The sequence below is a fragment of the Quercus lobata genome, chromosome 4 (assembly GCF_001633185.2).
Source record: "Quercus lobata isolate SW786 chromosome 4, ValleyOak3.0 Primary Assembly, whole genome shotgun sequence".
Taxonomy (NCBI): Eukaryota; Viridiplantae; Streptophyta; class Magnoliopsida; order Fagales; family Fagaceae; genus Quercus; species Quercus lobata.
The window spans coordinates 7,195,875-7,215,620 of record NC_044907.1 but is presented as its reverse complement, the minus strand read 5'-3'; the positions used below and the strand labels follow the sequence as shown (position 1 = coordinate 7,215,620).

The 19,746-nt window shown below is 32.0% G+C and overlaps 2 protein-coding genes across 4 annotated transcripts; one reads left to right on the top strand and one right to left on the bottom strand.

Moving 5' to 3' along the window:
* Positions 1-418: 418 nt before the first annotated feature.
* On the bottom strand, positions 419-1,416 carry LOC115986782 (thylakoid lumenal 19 kDa protein, chloroplastic). The gene has a single exon (XM_031110084.1). The coding sequence runs from the start codon at positions 1,257-1,259 to the stop codon at positions 522-524; it is 738 nt and encodes a 245-aa protein (XP_030965944.1). The 5' UTR covers positions 1,260-1,416; the 3' UTR covers positions 419-521.
* A 7,873-nt stretch (positions 1,417-9,289) lies between these two features.
* On the top strand, positions 9,290-16,575 carry LOC115983492 (putative disease resistance RPP13-like protein 1). Of its 3 annotated transcripts, none has more exons than XM_031106197.1 (8): positions 9,290-13,702; positions 13,882-14,367; positions 14,758-14,861; positions 15,023-15,155; positions 15,304-15,372; positions 15,752-15,832; positions 16,036-16,157; positions 16,273-16,575. In XM_031106197.1, exon 1 carries the CDS (start codon positions 9,441-9,443, stop codon positions 13,641-13,643), a length of 4,203 nt encoding a protein of 1,400 aa, XP_030962057.1. In that variant the 5' UTR covers positions 9,290-9,440; the 3' UTR covers positions 13,644-13,702; positions 13,882-14,367; positions 14,758-14,861; positions 15,023-15,155; positions 15,304-15,372; positions 15,752-15,832; positions 16,036-16,157; positions 16,273-16,575. The 3 variants fall into 3 exon arrangements, with proteins under 3 accessions (XP_030962057.1, XP_030962058.1, XP_030962056.1); XM_031106198.1 differs by having other exon boundaries at positions 15,737-15,832; positions 16,096-16,157; XM_031106196.1 differs by having other exon boundaries at positions 15,737-15,832.
* Positions 16,576-19,746: the final 3,171 nt, after the last annotated feature.

The window sequence follows — 19,746 nt, the reverse complement described above, 5'->3', positions numbered from 1 at the left end:
CTATAGGTCCATATTTCAGTGCTACAATGACTCAATTAAATGTGACTTTATCCTAACTAAAAATTATGCCATTAGGATTGAAATTTCCAGATTTTGGACCCTAAACAACTAAGCAGTGGATGAATTGATCAATTCCAAACAGATGCACAAACAATATTTCAACCACGGTTATCAAACACCAAATCTTAAAAGGAATAAAATGCATTTAAAGGATCCATCTTCAATTATATGGCTCAACCTTGGACCTTATATAAAATGTATACATCATAGGTTACCAGAAACCTTGACAGCCTCAATTCAATCAATGTTGGACATTTTTCATGTCTTAATAGAAGGCCTTGAGTTAAATTCACAGTGAAGTTCTAACTTCTAATTGAACATACATTTTGAACAAACTCAACTGCAAATGCAAGCAAAATGAAAGTTTAAAAGAAAAATATTTATAATTTGAATTAGTATCAAGTTCATACACAACACCCAAAACCTTTCTCTCCCCTTTATTAACAATCCCACAAAGTAAACTAAAACGACCTAACAGTCTTGAAAGACTCGTGAACATGCCTCAACATGTCTTTGTCCTTATTCCACTCTGGTGTAGGAGCATTAACAAAATGAGCATAAAGCTTATTGTTGGCACAAGTCACAGAAATTAAACCATGTGCACCAACCCCATCAATCTCATACACATAATAAACTTGTCCATTCTCATCCTTCCTCTCCTCAGATGTCACACTGTCGGCACTGGCTATCAAGTCCTGCAAGTATACGTCTGACAATGCCAAGTTGTTCAAAACCGCATCCTTAGGAGCTAGCTGTTTAAACCCAGCAAGGAAAGTGAGGTACTCTTTCTCTGACTTTTTCTTTGGGTTGTAGAACTCACTGTCAGTTCCATTGGTACCCTTCTCAACCTTTGAAACTAAGCGTTCTTTCCAACCATCTGGGACTTCATAGATGTACTCAGCTGAGTCTCTCTTGCTTGAGTTGCCACCATAGCCACCATAGTTAGCAGCACTAGCAGCAGTGCCATAGTAGAGCTGGTAGGTTGGAGTGTCAGCTAGTGAAGGAGGAGAGGAAGTTAAAATTGTGGTGGCAAGGACTGTGGCAGTTAAAGTGGTTGTTAAGGTGGTAGTTAAGGGTGATTTGGAATTGGAAGGTGGGATAGGGAGGTGGGGTTTGGTTGAAGGTGGAGTTTGAGGTGGTTTTGTAGGGGTTGTGGTGGTGGAGGAGAAGAGGGCTGAGGGTGAGAATATGGTGGCCATGGAATTGGATGGATAGGTGGGTGTGGCTCTGTTTTTTTGTGTTATCCTCTGTGATGTTTGAAGATGGTAAGACTTTTGCCTTATCCAATAGTATGGTAAGAGCTCAGGTTGCTTTAGGATGCAAGATTGATATCACTTGGCAAATCATGTGGATGTTGAAATTAGGCCACTGGCACAACTATTAGTCCATACTCAATGCTAGTTGCTTGTGTGGAAAAATTTGACAATTTGTTTTTTTAAGTAAAAAATGAAAATAGTAAATGATTTATAAGTTTTAGTTTCAAACTCTTCTTAAATTAAATGATGTTATTATTTTCTAACAAAGTATAATTGATGCAATATATTAAAATTTCTAAATCAAGCTATCTATATTTGTTATTTGAAAATATTTTAAATTTTGTAAATTTTTTTCAAGAAAACATAATACATTTTACATTCAATTATTATATAAAGCAAGATATATTGTAAATAAGAAATTGTTCATAGTGCTCCTTAGTCCTTACAAACTATTCATCCTATATACCTTTTGAATTACTTAAAAAAGAAGAAGCAAATATAAGTAAATCCTTAACTTATATTATAAAAAAATACAAGACTTTAAATACATAAGAAAAATGTAAATTTATTAAGAATTTACCAACATTACGCTGAGGATTGTGACATAATTGTTAATCAAACAGCTCCCCTTTCCACACAAACCTCTACTCCAAAAGCATCACTCACATTAGATTATTTATTTTAAATGTTATTTCAATAAAATATTCATTCTTTATTCATTTTTTATTATTTTCATTTTACATAACCACTTTTTGAAAACACTCACACACACACACAGACACATACTTATAAAAAAAAGTAAAATTTAAGAAATGAATAAAATAATTCTTTTACACATGAACAACACCTATGCAAATTTACATGGTTAGTATAACTACGGAAGGAAACGTATAATATAGATGGTCTAAAGTCTAATAAAGGTGATTTTTTTTTTTTTTTTTGGGGGGGGGGGGGGGGTTTTTTGCCCAAAGTTTTACATTTAGCCCATTTTACACAGGCTAATGCAAGAGCTCTTAAAAGAGAAGTTGTATGGTCTAGATGATACATTTTGCAGAAGGTATTTGGCAGTATCACTCTTCATATATGTTTGGGGCTTCTTCTTTCTTCTTTCTTCTTCTTCTTTTTTATTTTTCTGTCTTTTTTTTTTTAATTAAAAAAAAATTGTAGTAGACAAACTACTTTTGTGCAGGAGCTGGATATTAATTTATTAATTAAGTGTTTTCTCTAAATGAAGTTAGCAATATAATTAGATGAACAATAAAAGTGATTGTCCACTACTCATAATCTACTGCTTCAAAAAGTTTGAAAGTTCAAATAGTGTGTAAAACACCTATGAATGTTTAGACCCTCAATTTACAACTTACCAACACAAGCTTATAATCAAACAATATATGTGCGGAATATGAAAATAAGCTAAAACAGAATTGGTAAAACAATCTAAACCAAAATTAATCACAACCATAGCAGTAATTAAAAGGCAAAGATTAAGGGAAGAGAGATGCAAACACAAAGACAATAGCGATGTGTTATCGAAGAGGAAAGCGAAGTTTTCAGCGAAAAACCTCTCCGCCGCCCTCCAAACAATTAATAATCCACTAGAGAATAAAGTTATGATACATGAATAGTAGAAGACCCTCCAAGCCTAATCTATCCAGTGCACCTAAACCCTCCAAACTTCTTGCTCCAACAGGGTTACGTCGAAACCTTGTCTTCTCTAGCTTACCGGATCCCACAATATGTCCAATTGCATCCGCCAAAGCCTGACTTATTCCAATACTTCTCAGCAGCACCAAAAACTCACTTGACACTCTAAAAAGGTGTGGTAAGTGTTTGGGCTATTAACCTCTCAAGGATATGAAAATGGAGAGGTAGGAGTAGAGGAAAATCCACAAGTAATTGTGTAGAGAATTATGAGTATAACAATCTCTAACTCTCAAAGTTTGTGGCTAGGGTTTTCTCTCAGAAGCACTCCTCAACATATGTGGGTAATGGGGGTATATATAGTGTGGGTATAGAAAGTATGTATCAGTTATGACAGTTCAGCAAAACAAAATGTTTCGCGGGTATCTTGCGGGAAAACCTTACCCGCGAGACACTCACAAAAACCAACTGCTGTGGATGCTCCACTGTTGTGGATGCTCTTATATAGTTAGTATATATATATATATATATATATATATATATATATAGTGTACATTTGGATTGAAATGAAAAATTAAAATTATTTCATTATTCAGCTTATTTTTGCTACTATTCATGGGTCCCACCGCACTTTTTGGTATTATTTATGGGCTCCACTGTACTATTTTAATTAACTTTTACCTTTATCTATAGTACTTTCAGCAATAATTTTTTAGTTTTAGTAAAATAAGCGGTATTCAAACACACTCATAGATATCATACTAGATAAATTTGTTTGTACCGATAAATGCTTTCGGCAAAAAAAGAAAAGAAAAAGATAAAGGCTTTGTATATCCATTGTTTGAATTGATGTTCAAAACTTCCCACCGACAAATTAAGCAACTTTAATCATGGTTGCCTTACAAAAGTAAAAGCACCGATACTTACATGATTTCTTTCTATTATTTTTTAGCATTCCACTAATAGGCAGTTGAGCTTGGCGCTCTCTTACAAATATATATACTTAGATTAGGTTAGAGTAGAATTTTTATTTTGTATAAAAAAAAAATTGATTTAAATCTGATGCTAAGTTGCAAACTAACAAGAAAAAAAAAAAAAAAAACAAAACGAAAAAAAATCTTATTCAGCTTTTACTTTAACCAGTCACAGATTCACGTGATATGTGAGAATATACAACTATTTTATAACGTAGTATAATGAAGGATTTATCTTATAAAACTTATTGGAGATATTATTTTTAAAACTATTTTTCATATATCCATCTCTACAAATATATCATTCTATTATTTTGAGTTTTTTTTTTTTTTTTGGTGGAAAACTTAGGTGCATTCGATTGATATTATTCCTTTATTTTTTTGAAATAAAAGATAGAAATACTTTTTTTTTTCAAGTGATCTATATTATTCAAAATTTTTGGCATTATTTATAGACTCCACTGTACTATTTTAACTAACTTTTATCTTTATTTACAGTACTTTCAGTAATAATTTTTTAGTTTTAACAAAATAAGCGGTATCCAAATACACTCATAGATATTATATTACATAAATTTGTTTGTACTAATAAATGCTTTCAGCAAAAAAAGAAAAGAAAAAGATAAAGGCTTTGTATATCCATTGTTTGAATTGATGTTCAAAACTTCTCACCAACAGATTAAGCAACTTTAATCATGGTTGCCTTACGAAAGTAAAAGCACTGATACTTACATGATTTCTTTCTATTATTTTTTAGCATTCCACTAATAAGCAGTTGAGCTTGGTGCTGTTTCACACGTATATACACTTAGATTAGGTTAGAGTAAAATTTTTATTTTGTATATGAAAAAAAAATTGATTTAAATTTGATGCTAAGTTGCAAACTAACAAGAAGGAAAAAAAAAAAAAAAAACCTTATTCAGCTTTTACTTTAACCAGTCATAGGTCCACGTGATGCATGAGAATATACAACTACTTTGTAATGTAGTATAATGAAGGATTTATCCTATAAAACTTATTGGAGATATTATTTCTAAAACTATTTTTCATATCTCCATCTCTACAAATATATCATTCTATTATTTTCAGTTTTTTTTTTTTTTGGTGGAAAACTTAGGTGCATTCGATTGATATTATTCCATTATTTTTTTGAAATAAAAGATAGAAATACTTTTTTTTTCAAGTGATCTATATTATTCAAAATTTTTGGCATTATTTATGGACCCCACTGTACTATTTTAACTAAATTTTTCCTTTATCTACAATATTTTCAACAATAATTTTTTAGTTTTAGCAAAATAAGCCGTATCCAAACACACTTATAGATATTATATTACATAAATTTGTTTGTACTGATAAATGCTTTCGACAAAAAAAGAAAAGAAAAAGATAAAGGCTTTGTATATTAATTGTTTGAATTGATGTTCAAAACTTCCCACCGATAGATTAAGCAACTTTAATCATGGTTGCCTTACGAAAGTAAAAGCACTGATACTTACATGATTTCTTTCTATTATTTTTTAGCATTCCACTAATAAGCAGTTGAGCTTGGCGCTCTCTCACATATATACATTTAGATTAGGTTAAAGTAGAATTTTTATTTTGTATAAAAAAAAAATTGTTTTAAATCTGATTCTAAGCTGCAAACTAACAAGAAAAAAAAAAACAAAAAAACAAAGAATCTTATTCAGCTTTTACTTTAACCAGTCGCAGACTCACGTGATACTTGAGAATATACAACTATTTTGTAACGTAGTATAATGAAGGATTTATCCTATAAAACTTATTGGAGATATTATTTCTAAAACTATTTTTCATATCTCCATCTCTACAAATATATCATTCTATTATTTTGAGTTTTTTTTTTTTTTGGTGGAAAACTTAGGTGCATTCGATTGATATTATTCCATTATTTTTTTGAAATAAAAGATAGAAATACTTTTTTTTTCAAGTGATCTATATTATTCAAAATTTTTGGCATTATTTATGGACCCCACTGTACTATTTTAACTAAATTTTTCCTTTATCTACAATATTTTCAACAATAATTTTTTAGTTTTAGCAAAATAAGCCGTATCCAAACACACTTATAGATATTATATTACATAAATTTGTTTGTACTGATAAATGCTTTCGACAAAAAAAGAAAAGAAAAAGATAAAGGCTTTGTATATTAATTGTTTGAATTGATGTTCAAAACTTCCCACCGATAGATTAAGCAACTTTAATCATGGTTACCTTACGAAAGTAAAAGCACTAATACTTACATGATTTCTTTCTATTATTTTTTAGCATTCCACTAATAAGCAGTTGAGCTTGGCGCTCTCTCACATATATACATTTAGATTAGGTTAGAGTAGAATTTTTATTTAGTATAAAAAAAAAAAATTGTTTTAAATCTGATGCTAAGCTGCAAACTAACAAGAAAAAAAAAAAAAAACAAAAAAACAAAGAATCTTATTCAGCTTTTACTTTAACCAGTCGCAGACTCACGTGATGTGTGAGAATATACAACTATTTTGTAATGTAGTATAATGAAGGATTTATCCTATAAAACTTATTGGAGATATTATTTCTAAAACTATTTTTCATATCTCCATCTCTACAAATATATCATTCTATTATTTTGAGTTTTTTTTTTTTTGGTGGAAAACTTAGGTGCATTCGATTGATATTATTCCATTATTTTTTTGAAATAAAAGATAGAAATACTTTTTTTTTCCAAGTGTTCTATATTATTCAAACTTTTGTATAGTGTGTTATGGTTTTTTTTTCTACAACTAAAATTTTTAAGTTCCAAAATTAATTATTTGAATTTCTCATTATCTTAAAAAGATTATCATGATAACCAAATCTCATCACAAATTTATAATGGATATTACTCAAATAATTTATAGAAACATTCAAATACATAATTATCACTTCTAAAATATCTAAAAATTAATTCAAAACAAAACTATAAGAGGGATAGAGAGTACATGTGATATTATAACATTTTTGTTTTTTTGAGATAAAAGATAGAAACACTATTTTTTTTTCAAGTTATCTATACCATTCAAACTTTTGTATAGTGTGTTATGATTTTTTTTTCTACAACTAAAATTTTTAAGTTCCAAAATCAATTATTTGAATCTCTCATCCTCTGAAAAAGATTATTATGATAATCATATCTCATCACAAATTTATAATGGATATTACTCAAATAATTTATAGAAACATTCAAATACATAATCATCTCACTTCTAAAATATCTAAAAATTAATTCAAACCAAAACTATAAGAGAGATAGAGAGTACATATGATAAATAACTCAAAAAAAAAAAACCACCAAAGTGTATCATCCAAAAGTAGAGACACACAAAAAAAAAATCATTAATTTAAATTAGAGTTGCAAGAAAAAATTAATGAGAGAGAGAGAGAGAGAGAGAGAGAACAATCACATTTTTTGAAAGAGAATGCGAGACAAATAACAAAATTATATAAAAGAAGATGAGTAGAAGAATATTCAAAAGAAAATGTATAGTTGTAAATACCAAATTATCTAAGTCATGTTATGTAATAGAATAACATTAAATCATTCTGTAATTTCATAGGATAATATGCAATAAACAAAGAAAATAAAATTAAAAAGATAAAAAATTAAAATATAACCAAATCAAATCAACCTAAAGTAGAGTTAAACATAAAAATTCATCAATCTAAAGAATTAAACATCCACCAAAAGAAAGAATATATATATATATATATATATAGAGAGAGAGAGAGAGAGAGAGAGAGAGAGAGAATATTCACTTTTTTTGTGTGAGCAAAATACGAATTGAATGGAAGAGAAAATAACAATTTTTTATAGTAAAAAAAATGGGGAGAAGAAGAGTCAAAATAAAAGGGAGATGAATGGATAGAGAAATTATAAGGTTAAGAAAATATTACGGTGAATGAGAGAATATTCACTTTTTTTGTGTGAGCAAAATACGAATTGAATGGAAGAGAAAATAACAATTTTTTATAGTAAAAAAAATGGGGAGAAGAAGAGTCAAAATAAAAGGGAGATGAATGGATAGAGAAATTATAAGGTTAAGAAAATATTACAGTGAATGAAAAACCAATGACCATATGCTTATGCTTGATGTTGAATATTTGGTGTAAATGTCTTCTTTTTTCTTTTTTTTTCTTTTTTTGGGAAGGGAGGGCGGTTGGTTTTAATAGGCAGTTGCAAGTGCATAATTGAATTCAACTTGTAAGAGTGATTTTTATTTATAAAAAAAGGGTATTTTTGTTTTTGTTTGTGGTTTTGTTGTGTAATGGATGGTTATGGATGCAGAATCGTCCATGAGTATATGCTTATGCTTGGTGTTCAATGCAATCCTATTAAATTCTAGGATTGTTAATTGTGAATTCAAATAGTTAGCCGGTTGGGTTTTAATGGAGTAAATGGGGAAGGTGAATGGGTTGTGGTTAGCTCAATCATTATGGAGAGGATTCTACATAATTTATCCCAAAAAAATGTGGAAGGTGAAAAATAAGAAAACATTCAATGGATAGTTGAGAGTAATCAAAAATTTATAGTGTTAAAAATAACATAATTAATTGTAGGGGTGGCAGTTTAAGGGTTTGACTTGAGAAGAGCTAATTGGGTTCAAAGGGGGAAATTGAAGAGTTGAAAATTGGAAGATGATTGAATTAATGGTGAGTTGGATTTAATGAGTTAGAGAATGTGTAAAATTGCACTATTTTTTTATATTTTAATATTGTTTAAAAAAATGAAAATGAAAAGAATGTGACATGGTCAATGATGTGGCTCAACTAAAGCGTAGCAATAATAAATGCTACGCTTTAGCTTTTAGATATGAGATATGCTATATCCACAACATTTTCACAACAAATCACAAGTAGTTAGTTGTTATAGGTTCAAATTTGAACCTAATACTAAGATTACTTTTTTGCCTCAATAATAACAACTAATAACGACTTGCTACTTAGGATTTGATGTGAAAATGTTATCAACATGTAGTTTTTCTTTAGGTATATATAGATATATTATACTATATAAATTTGTTTGTACTGATAAATGCTTTCGGCAAAAGAAGAAAAGATAAAGATAAAGGCTTTGTATATCCATTGTTTGAATTGATGTTCAAAACTTCCCACTGACAGATTAAGCAACTTTAATCATGGTTGCCTTACGAAAGTAAAAGCACAGATACTTACATGATCTTTTTATTATTTTTTTGCATTCCACTAATAAAGCAGTTGAGCTTGGCGCTCTCCATTATGTAACTTGATGCTTTATATGCTTTTGAAACTGCGTAGGGTAAAGAAAAGTGTTACACAGCAAGGCCAACGATTAAGAAAGCAAAAGAAGAAATAAAAGTAAAGAAAAGTCTCACAGATTTCTTGAACTTTCACAAAACAAACTAAACCTCTTCAGTCTTCACTCCTAACTCCATCTTCTGAGAAGTGCCTCTTCGGTTACTTCATTTCCCATATTTCCTTCTTTCCCTCGAACCTCATGTCAATCATCGGAGAGGCTGCTTTATCCGCTTTCTTTGAGGGGCTGTTTGACAAGTTAGCCTCCTCTGATTTGTTGAAGATCTTTCAGCAAGAGAAACTTCATGCTGACCTCAAGAAGTGGAAGACAACGTTACTGAAAATTCGTGCGGTTTTGGATGACGCAGAAGAGAAGCAGATGACAAGCAGGTTGGTGAAGATCTGGCTGGTTGAGCTTGAAGACTTGGTTCATGATGCAGACGACATCTTAGACGAGTTTGCTACTGAAGTTTTGCGGCGAAAGTTGAATGCAGAACCCCGCACAAGTAAGGTACGAAAGTTCATACCTGCTTGTGTGGGTTTCAATCCAAGTTCTGTAATGTTCAATGCCAATATGCGGTCCAAGATTGAAGATATCGACACAAGACTGCAAAACATTGTGACAGACATGAATGGTTTGGGATTGATAGAAAGTACTGGGAGAAGGACTAGAACAACAAGATCCTGGGTGCCCACCACTTCTCTGGTGAATGAAGGTCATGTTTACGGCAGGGATGAAGATAAAAAGGCTCTTATCGACCTGTTGCTGAGCCATGAATTAAGTGATGCTCAACTCTCTGTGATTCCTATAGTTGGTATAGGAGGATTGGGTAAGACAACTCTTGTCCAACTAGTCTACAACGATGATGATGTGAGCCGTTATTTTGATTTGAAAGCATGGGTTTGTGTTTCTGATGATTTTGACATTGTAAGGGTGACGAAAGTAATCCTACAATCTATCATCGCTCCTGAGACTTGTAGTGATAATGATTTGAATTTACTACAAGTTAAATTGAAGGATAAATTATTTGGCAAGAAGTTCCTGTTCATTTTGGACGATGTTTGGAATGAAGACTATAACAATTGGACTAAACTACGCATTCCTTTTGAATTTGGAGCTCTGGGAAGTAAGATTATTGTCACAACTCGGAATCAAGGTGTTTCATCAACAATGGGAACTACTTCAACTTATGAGTTGAAAATTTTGTCAAATGATGCTTGTTGGTGTGTATTTTCCCAGCACGCATTGGGAGCAACGGATTCTACCATGCATCCAGAACTTAAAGAAATTGGTAGGGAAATTTTACATAGGTGTAAGGGTTCACCTCTTGCTGCAAAAGTACTCGGAGGCCTTCTACGCACTAAACGCAATAGTGATGAGTGGAAAAATGTGCTAAATAGTAAGATATGGGAAATACCTGAAGAGAAAAGCACTATTCTTTCAGTTCTTAAATTGAGTTACCAACATCTTCCTTCACATTTAAAAAGGTGTTTTGCATATTGCTCACTGTTCCCAAAGGGTTATGCATTCGAGGAAAAAAAGCTCGTCTTGTTATGGATGGCAGAAGGCTTGGTTCAAGAAACAAAAGGAAACAAGCCAATGGAAGTTGTTGCTAGTGAGTATTTTCGTGATCTACACATGAGATCGTTTTTTCAACAATCAAGCAATCAGGAATCACTATTCGTCATGCATGATCTCATTAATGATATAGCTCAATGGGTAGCAGGAGGCTTGTGCTACAGATTGGAAGATACAATGGGTGATGATAAGCAATCCAACATTTCTACAAAGGTACGACATTTCTCTTACATTCGATTTGAGTGTGATGGAATCAAAAGGTTTGAGAACTTCCCCAAAGATGTGCACTTACGAACCTTCTTGCCACTACCAATAAAGGAGAGTGGCTACTTAACAAATTATGTTCCTAATTGTTTGTTGCCACAATTAAGATACTTAAGGGTATTATCTTTAGGTGGATATAAAACCATTGAGCTACCAAATTCAATTAGTGATTTGAAACACTTAAGATACCTCAACCTTTCTAATTCTTCAATTAGAAGTTTACCAAAGTCAACAAGTTCTTTGTACAATTTACAAACATTGATATTGAAAGGTTGTTCTTGCCTTACAAATTTACCGGAGAGAATTGGGAATTTAGTCAATCTTCGACATCTTGATATTACAGATGTGAATTCAATCAAAGAGATGCCAATGGGAATAGAAAAATTAAAGAGTCTTCGAACTTTATCTAATTTTGTTGTGGGGAAAAATACTGGATCCAAGATAGGAGATTTAATGAACTTGGAGTTTCTTCAGGGAAAACTTTGTATTTCAGGCTTGGAGAATGTGCTCGATGCAGAGGATGCAAGAAAGGCCAATTTAAATGGTAAGAAGAGTGTAGAGGCATTGACAATGAAATGGGAGAATGCACTAGATGATATACAAGATGAAGGAATTGCAATAGATGTTCTTAACATGCTACAACCTTATAGAATGGTGAAAACACTTTTCATTGAGGGTTATGTTGGTGCAAAATTGCCAACATGGTTAAGCGATCCTTCATTTTCTAATATGGTGGAGGTAAGAATTGGCAGATGTGGAAAATGCATGTCCTTACCTGCTATTGGACAACTACCCTCGCTTAAATACCTCGTCATTGAAAAAATGGCTAGGGTACAGAGTGTTGGTCCTGAGTTTTATGGGGAAGGTTACTTGAAGCCTTTTCGATCCTTAGAGACACTTCGTTTTGAGGATATGGAAGAATGGAAAGATTGGATTCCTTGTGGAGTTGAGTATGAAGAATTCCCTTGCTTGCGTGAGCTTTCTATCTCTCGATGCCCCAAATTGCAAGGAAAATTGCCCCGCCATCTCCCATCGTTGGAAACATTTTCTATTCATGAATGTGAGAAGTTGGTAGTTTCAATTCCAAGCCTTCCAATACTTCGTAAATTTGAAATTGTGGGATGCAAAGAGGTGAACAGAAGCACAATTGAGTTATCCTTACTAAAGTCAATGGTTCTTTCTATTTCAGAATTGAAAATCTTGACAGAGGAGTTCATGCCTGGGTCAGCGCAAGTTGAAACTCTGGTGATAAATGATTGTAAGAAATTAAGATCTCTATGGCAAGATAGGTTCATGTCCCTAGAAACACTAGATATCATATCGTGCCCGAGTCTCCTAAACATCAACTGCTTGACGTCTAGGGTAAAGGCATTGAAAATTGAAAGTTGTGGAGCTCTAAAATCCTTACCGATATCCGATTGTACATGCCTTGAATATGCAACTATTAAGGATTGTAATTCTTTGACGTTCATTTCAAGAGGCCAGCTACCTCCAACTTTGAAGAATCTAAAGATAGTACTTTGCGAGAATTTGCAGCTTGTGGTGGACATGGAAGGAGAGGCTTCTTCTTCTTCTTCTTCGGAGAATCTTAACAGCAACAACAGCAATAGCTATGGATCTCTGCTAGAGCACTTGGAGATTATGTGTTGTCCATCTCTAAAATGCTTATGGGCCCTACCTACCACACTTAAATACCTTGATATCATGGGATGCTCAGAGCTAACATCCTTATCATCAAGTGACCAGTTACCTACTGCCCTTAAACATCTTGCCGTAAGTAGGTGTCCGAAACTGGAGTCAGTAACATACAAGTTACCAGCGTCTCTTGAGCAGCTTGAAATTGGGAAATGTGAAAAGCTTAAATTCTTACCAGAGGGTATACACAAACTCTGTCATCTCAATAAGATCGACATATGGAGTTCTAGTGTTGTTTCCTTCCCGGATGGAGGGTTGCTCCCCACCAGCCTGAGTGTGCTTTGTATAGCAACTTGTGAGAAATTGGAGACCTTACCCAACCTCACCTTTCTTCCACTATTAATCATATTGGAATGTGAAAGCATCAAATCCTTTCCGGGAGAGGGTTTCCCCACCAACCTAACATCACTTACGTTGTCAGGGGTGAATACTTGTAAGAAAATATTAGAGTGGGGATTGCATAGACTCACTTCTCTTACATATCTCTGGATTGGTGGTGGATTGCCAGATTGGCAGTCTTTTCCTGAAGAGGAAGATGGGAAGATGATGATGGTGATGCCTTCCTCTCTCATCAGTCTTAGAATTGAAGATTTTCCAAATATAGTATTCCTATCCTCCATGGGCTTTCAAAACCTCTCTGCTCTTGAATATTTGACAATCTACAATTGCCCTAAACTTGCATTCCTCCCAGAGAAGGGTCTGCCTCCCTCACTTCTAGATCTATATATTGGGGAATGTCCAGTGCTGAAACAACACTGCAAGAAAGGAAAAGGGCGAGAGTGGTTCAAGATCATCGACATCCCTAAAGTTTCAATTTCCTGCCTCTCTGATTTTTTGAGCTGTGTCAATGAAGAGGAGGAGGAGTAGCAGCAATTATGTAAATCAGAAACAAAAAAAAAAAAAGTATAGATATCTACTGCTTCCAGGTACAACATATACAAAGCAATTTTTTTTTTTTTTTTAGGGGGCTAAAATGCAAATTGCACCTCTAAGTTTGGTTGAAATTTATTTCAATCTTCTAACTTTATTTATGTTCAATGTAGTCTTTTAAGTTTTAAACACATGATTTTGAAGTTTTTTACCCTAACCTAGCAAATTCTTGCAGTGCTGTAACAGAGGCTAGCTTCTGGAATCCGAATTGTTCTCAAATTTTCAAAATAAATTAATTTTTGGGTAGTATATCAATATCTCTTTGGGCTATTCGGAAATGCAAGAATCTATCCGTGTTTTTGAAGTGAAGGTTGTCAATGCTTCTCAAGCTCTTAACTACTACAGCCCTATGCTCACGATCTTTCAAGAAGCAATGACTTGGAATCATTCTCTAGGAAGCTATAGACCTCCTTGTGCAATTAGATCTGATTTGTTGACTGTCAATTGTCGAGTGTGGTAAGTGTTGATGTTAATGGCAGTTAGTATTAAAAGAAAGAGTTGCTGCTGAGGTGCAAGCTTTGTCAGACAATTCATGAAGTGTTGTTGTGGAATGCAAACACCAAACCGGAAGATACGAGCTTTTAAGGCATTGCTGTGCTGCATTTGCAATTTTCTAAGCTCTGATTTCATCTAGTCCCTAGGCAAATTCTGACTAATGCTCGTAAGCTTGCCAATTCTTGTGCCTTTTTTTTTTTCTGCCTTTTGGCTTGGTATTACCCCCCCCCCCCCCAAAAAAAAAAAACCATCAAGCTTACAGAATATAATTAGTGATGCCAATGACTTGTAACTAGTTTGACCAAAAATTGTGTTTTGAGACTTTATTTTTAGCCAAAAAAATTAAAATAATCACTTAGCATTACACATTGTGCTTAAAAATCGGATATCATAGGTTCAAGATCTAAATACCACCATGGTGAGTACTGTAATTTATTATCTAGTAAGGTCATCATCAATATTTTTTCTCTTTCAAAAATTTCTAGATAGTGAAACACGAAATTTTAGCTTTTGATTTGTACTTTTTTTCTAACTCAATTTCAATTCATATTTTCAGCTACTTTACCATTGACAATGGATGTAAAGTGGAATATTTACCCTGCTTTACATTGATTTATTGGAATCTTGTGGAGAAGCGCATTAGCGAAATTCGGAGATCAGGTGATAACATTTTTAGTTGTGATAATTTCTTATTGTTAACTATGAAGATCTATTGCTATTCTAAAGTTTATCAATGAGGAAGACAATTGGATTGAATTGCTCTATTTGGGCTAAAGGTTTTAATTGATTGATTTCTTCTTCTTTTTTTCTTTTCCTCAAAGATCATGTTCACTTTCAAGGATTTTGAAACGGACACATAAAAGGGACACAATGAGAAGGAAGGTTTGTGCCGTAAATCTAAGGCATTCTTCTCAGTTTGCACATGCCCTCAATGAGAAGTTGATACTTGCTCAGGTTATTTGTTATCTTATTTTATTTACATTGATAATACTTCTTAACTTGTAGTCAGCCACATATACTGCCCGAATCATCATTTTTTTTTTTTTCTAATTTAATAGTTCCATTTAGTTAATGTGTATTAATAGGAGGGATTTTGTTGCAGAATCAGATATTGAAAAAAAAGAAACATCCTAGCTATTGACAAGGATCCATCCCCTGCCACTGCCAGAAGGTATAATATTGAAAACAAACACCCAAGAATAAATTTATATCTTGCTGAATATACAGAGTTTTTCAAAACAAATTCTAGTTATAGGATAGATATGAGATTTATATAGAAATGGAAAACTTTGGCTTCATATTTTTACATGTCATTTGGATTTAAGTTAGTTTCAGCATGGTGCGATGATTCACGTGATTATGTTTCAGTGGAAACAAACTTCCCTATTATTTTTGATATTTAAAAATAAAATTTCATTGTTGAAGATGGTACTGGGAGAATGCTTAAGGCACATACTATTAGCCAATTGTTTAATCCTGTTTTTTCCTCTTCATTTCCATGTTCCTCTCTGCTGCACATTTTATGGTCTGCTCAGCATTGTGGCCCAAAGTCCAGTGAATTTGTAGCTGAGGAAAGAAGGCATTCTGGTCTCAAAGGGCGAACAGCCAATGAACTTTTCATCTGTGTTCATGTAAAGTGTCTCTTTCTTTGGCCTTATTCAGCTTTTGAAATAACAAGAAGTTAGAGATAACTACTAGAAATATGTGTTGGAATCTAATATGTTTTAATTTAGCGTGTTCCATGGTACTTTTATTTCCATAAATGTCACATAGCAGTATAGAACAAAAAACTAAGGTCTTAGTCATCACTTAATTTTTGTTCGTAAAATTTCAGCAAGTTTTTACATTGATCATTCAAGCTAAAGGTGGCTAACCAGTTATTATAGATGTTCAGAACCAGTGAGAACATGTAAATGGAAAATCAATTCAACTATTTTTGTCTCCATTTCAATTTAGGTATGTATGTGCCACTGCTCTACGTGTTCTGTTTTTTTTTTTTCTTTTTTGGTCTTGGTGAATAGGATAGTGCCTCCACTTCCTTGCTAACTGTTGATATTGAATTTCTCCACAGGCATCTGTAATTCCTACAACAGGCTTTGGGAAGCAAGAACTTCGTAATGCCCTAACGCTCTCTTTTTCTTATGTGATTTCCCTGCCCTTCAGTCCTAAGGATCATACATTACCTACCAAACTTTACCAACTTGTAAATTGTAATTTTTCTCCTTTTAAGCATGTATTTTAATGAGAAGACTTGTTAGGCTTACTTCACAGCTTTAGATTACAGTAATGATTGGAACTTATAGCTTATAATTTTTTTTTTACTTGAGGGGTGTATTAAATTGTTGCTGCTTGCTTTATTCAGTAGCATGTCCAATGGAAGTTCAAAAATCAAATGAATGTTTAAATTTTACTTAGTTGTCATGGAACTTCTCCATGTGCTTATTTGACAATAAACTTTGCTCAGCTCACCGCAATAAAAATTTACGGATATAACCAATCTATGTTTAAAATTCTCTATTTTGTTTAACAAAATTTTATGATGTGTATTGTAAGAGTAACCTTGGCTAATTTAGCTCCTATTCTTTTTAGTTAAGTACCTATGACTAAAGGTATGTGTTAGGTAGCTCATATTGCTATTTAAACAATACAGGTCCTCTTTGTTTGTTACCAGAATCACAGTCACTCTCTTTAGGTGGATACATCGCATAGTGCGCAATCAAATCAATTGAGAAGAGATGTCTTCAGGAACATATTCTAACCAGGCTTGGTAGTCAACGACTGACTTAGCCTTCTTAGCAAGAGCATGGTCAACAGAGTTGCCTGTGTGTTTTTTACACGGGAAAAATCAACCTTTCTAAACCCAGAACACAAGCTTTTGCAATCCTCAATTACATGACCACATTAGGCATAACACCTTTCACTATGTAGCATGTCAATGGTTATTTTGGCATCCCCTTCAACAATGAGCTCCGGAATACCAATTTCTGCTGCAAAAATGATGGCTCAGCAACAGGCTAATACCTCTACTTCCTCGACGATTTGTGGTAGAGGGATCCACAGGGATAGAGCACAAATGGTTCTGCCTTCAGAGTCTCCAATAATAACAATATAACCTGCAGCTTGTTGAGGCCGAAAAACTGCCCCATCAAAATTAACTTTGGACATAATGCTAACTGGAGGAAACCAAAGAATACAATTAGTTGAGTTATTATGAAGTGAGTTCCAGTTAGTTCAATTGGTAAAGTTTCTAATGGTTGAATAAAAAATCTGGGATTCAATCCCCCCACCTACACCAAAAATCCGATTGATGTCTTAGTCTAATGATAAAGAGCTATCATCAGGAGCGGACGCCATAGATTGAAATTCTCTATAAAAAAAAAAAAAAATTTGAGTTATTATGAAAATATATTAGAAATGAACAATTAATTTTTTTAGAATATGAAGAACTTTTCATTGAAATTTATAGTTGAATTAAAAATAAATTTTGATAAGCAAATTTTTATTAATTATAATTGGGTTGGAAGTAGGATGGGCTGAAAATTCTTTTAGATGTTAAAAGTAGTTAAATTTTAAATACACTTGACATGAAGAAATGCAATTTGAGATGAAAATTAACATAAAATTAGGGTGTAATTAAAATTTAATTTGAATCTCATTCAACTTTCACTATAATAAATAACTAGTCGCATACCCGCGCATTGCGCGCGGTAATTTTTTTAGGATGGTCTCATTAAATATTTTATTAATACTATAATTTTAGTTATTAACTATTTGATTTTCAATTAGTTTTTAAGTTAACAAAAACCTTAAATATACCTTCCTTTTTTTCTTTTTCTTTTTTTGTTTTTTTACCTTTACACACACACACACACATATAGCGAATCTTTACACATACCTTTAAAAAAACTCTATATATTCCACTTTTTTGGATGCGTAAAATTATAAACTACTACTCCATAATGATAGTGGCTAATTAATTTTATATTTTTTTTTTAGTGATCTCATTTGTAACGCTTCTTACCATTATCATATATTTACTAACTGATGATTTGCATAACAAAGACGATAAATGAGAGGTAGCATTGTTCATTAGATTTTCGAAAGTAATAGTGCATGAAAATTATATATATATATATATATATATTATAAATAAGGTTAAATGAAATGTCAAAAAATGGATTTTTAAATTTTCTAACTTTATTCCTTACTCAATTTCTACTACTATCATAGAACATCTCTTTTTTAGTTATGATTAATATGGTTTCCATAGTTAGAATTTGATTAGTTTTAAATTTAAATTTAGTACTATGATTGTATTTAATTGTTGATTGTTGATTTAATTTTTTAAGTGAATTAAACGGTTTATGTTACTACACTATAAAGTTTTTAATGTTCTCCACACGGTAATCTCTATTTTATTTTTTACTTCTCCTAACAACCTCTTTATTTTCCAATCAACGATTACTAATTGACGTTTGGTTTTTTTTTTTTTTTTCTTTATCTACTATTTATTACTTTGTATTGGTTTTGTTTTTTCTATACCATCTCTCTCTCTCTCTCTCTCTCTCTCTCTCCACTGGCAACCTATCGTTTTCCAAAATTTGATGATGATTCTATGACATTAAATATGCATTATTAATTTTTTTTTTTATTTAGTGTTTCTAACTTGATTTGTTTTGTATTTCATTCTTCCTTTGATGCATTGGGTGTGAGAATGAGTGTTTCCCTATCATTACTCCACTTAATGTGGACAATTTTATTTATTTAATTTAGGCAAAATATTATATTTAAAATTTTTAAAAATAAAAAAGGAGTGGAAATATAAATAATTTAATGATATATATGGGGGATGTGGTTGAATTTAAATGTTAAATAAAATGATATGAGAAAAAAAAATACATAGCAATAAACACTAACTTATCCAAATAATTCTATGTAATATAATAATAGTACATTCTTATATACTATTTTTAATTATTTATAATGAAATATGATAATATTTAACAATCAAAGACATAAAAAATAAATATAAAAAACTTAAAACACAAAGCTAAATCCCATAAACCAAAATAGAGCTCTAAAGAATACAAAAATTTATCAGGCTAAAATAGAGATGCAAGAAAAATAAAAATAAAAATCTACCAAAAAATTGAGGGAGAAAGAGTGGGAAAGAACTACTTTTCTGTGAGATAAAATTATGTAAAGAATAGAAGAGTGAATGATAAATTTATACTAAGAGGATGATAATATAAAAAAACAAAATAAAGGAAGATAAAAGGAAAGAGGAAGAGTGATATCAAGGTAGAATTTTTGGGGAGATGAAAAGGTAAAAAGAATGAGAAAGGTTGAAGAAAGTGTAAATGTTAAAAAAAAAATGAGTACAATTTGATGAGCACAATTTTCTTTTATTTGAATTTAAGTAAAATATTACATTTTTTATTTTTTTATTTAAAAAAGAGAGAGAAAATATAAATAATTTAATGATAAGGAGGATGTGGTTGAATTTCAATATTGAGTAAAATGGAAGAGAAGAAAAAAATAAGAA

What these genes read in the sequence shown, in the direction of transcription:
- LOC115986782 (XM_031110084.1), bottom strand. Translation starts at nt 1,259, where the DNA reads ATGGCCACCATATTCTCACCCTCAGCCCTCTTCTCCTCCACCACCACA.
- LOC115983492 (XM_031106197.1), top strand. Translation starts at nt 9,441, where the DNA reads ATGTCAATCATCGGAGAGGCTGCTTTATCCGCTTTCTTTGAGGGGCTG.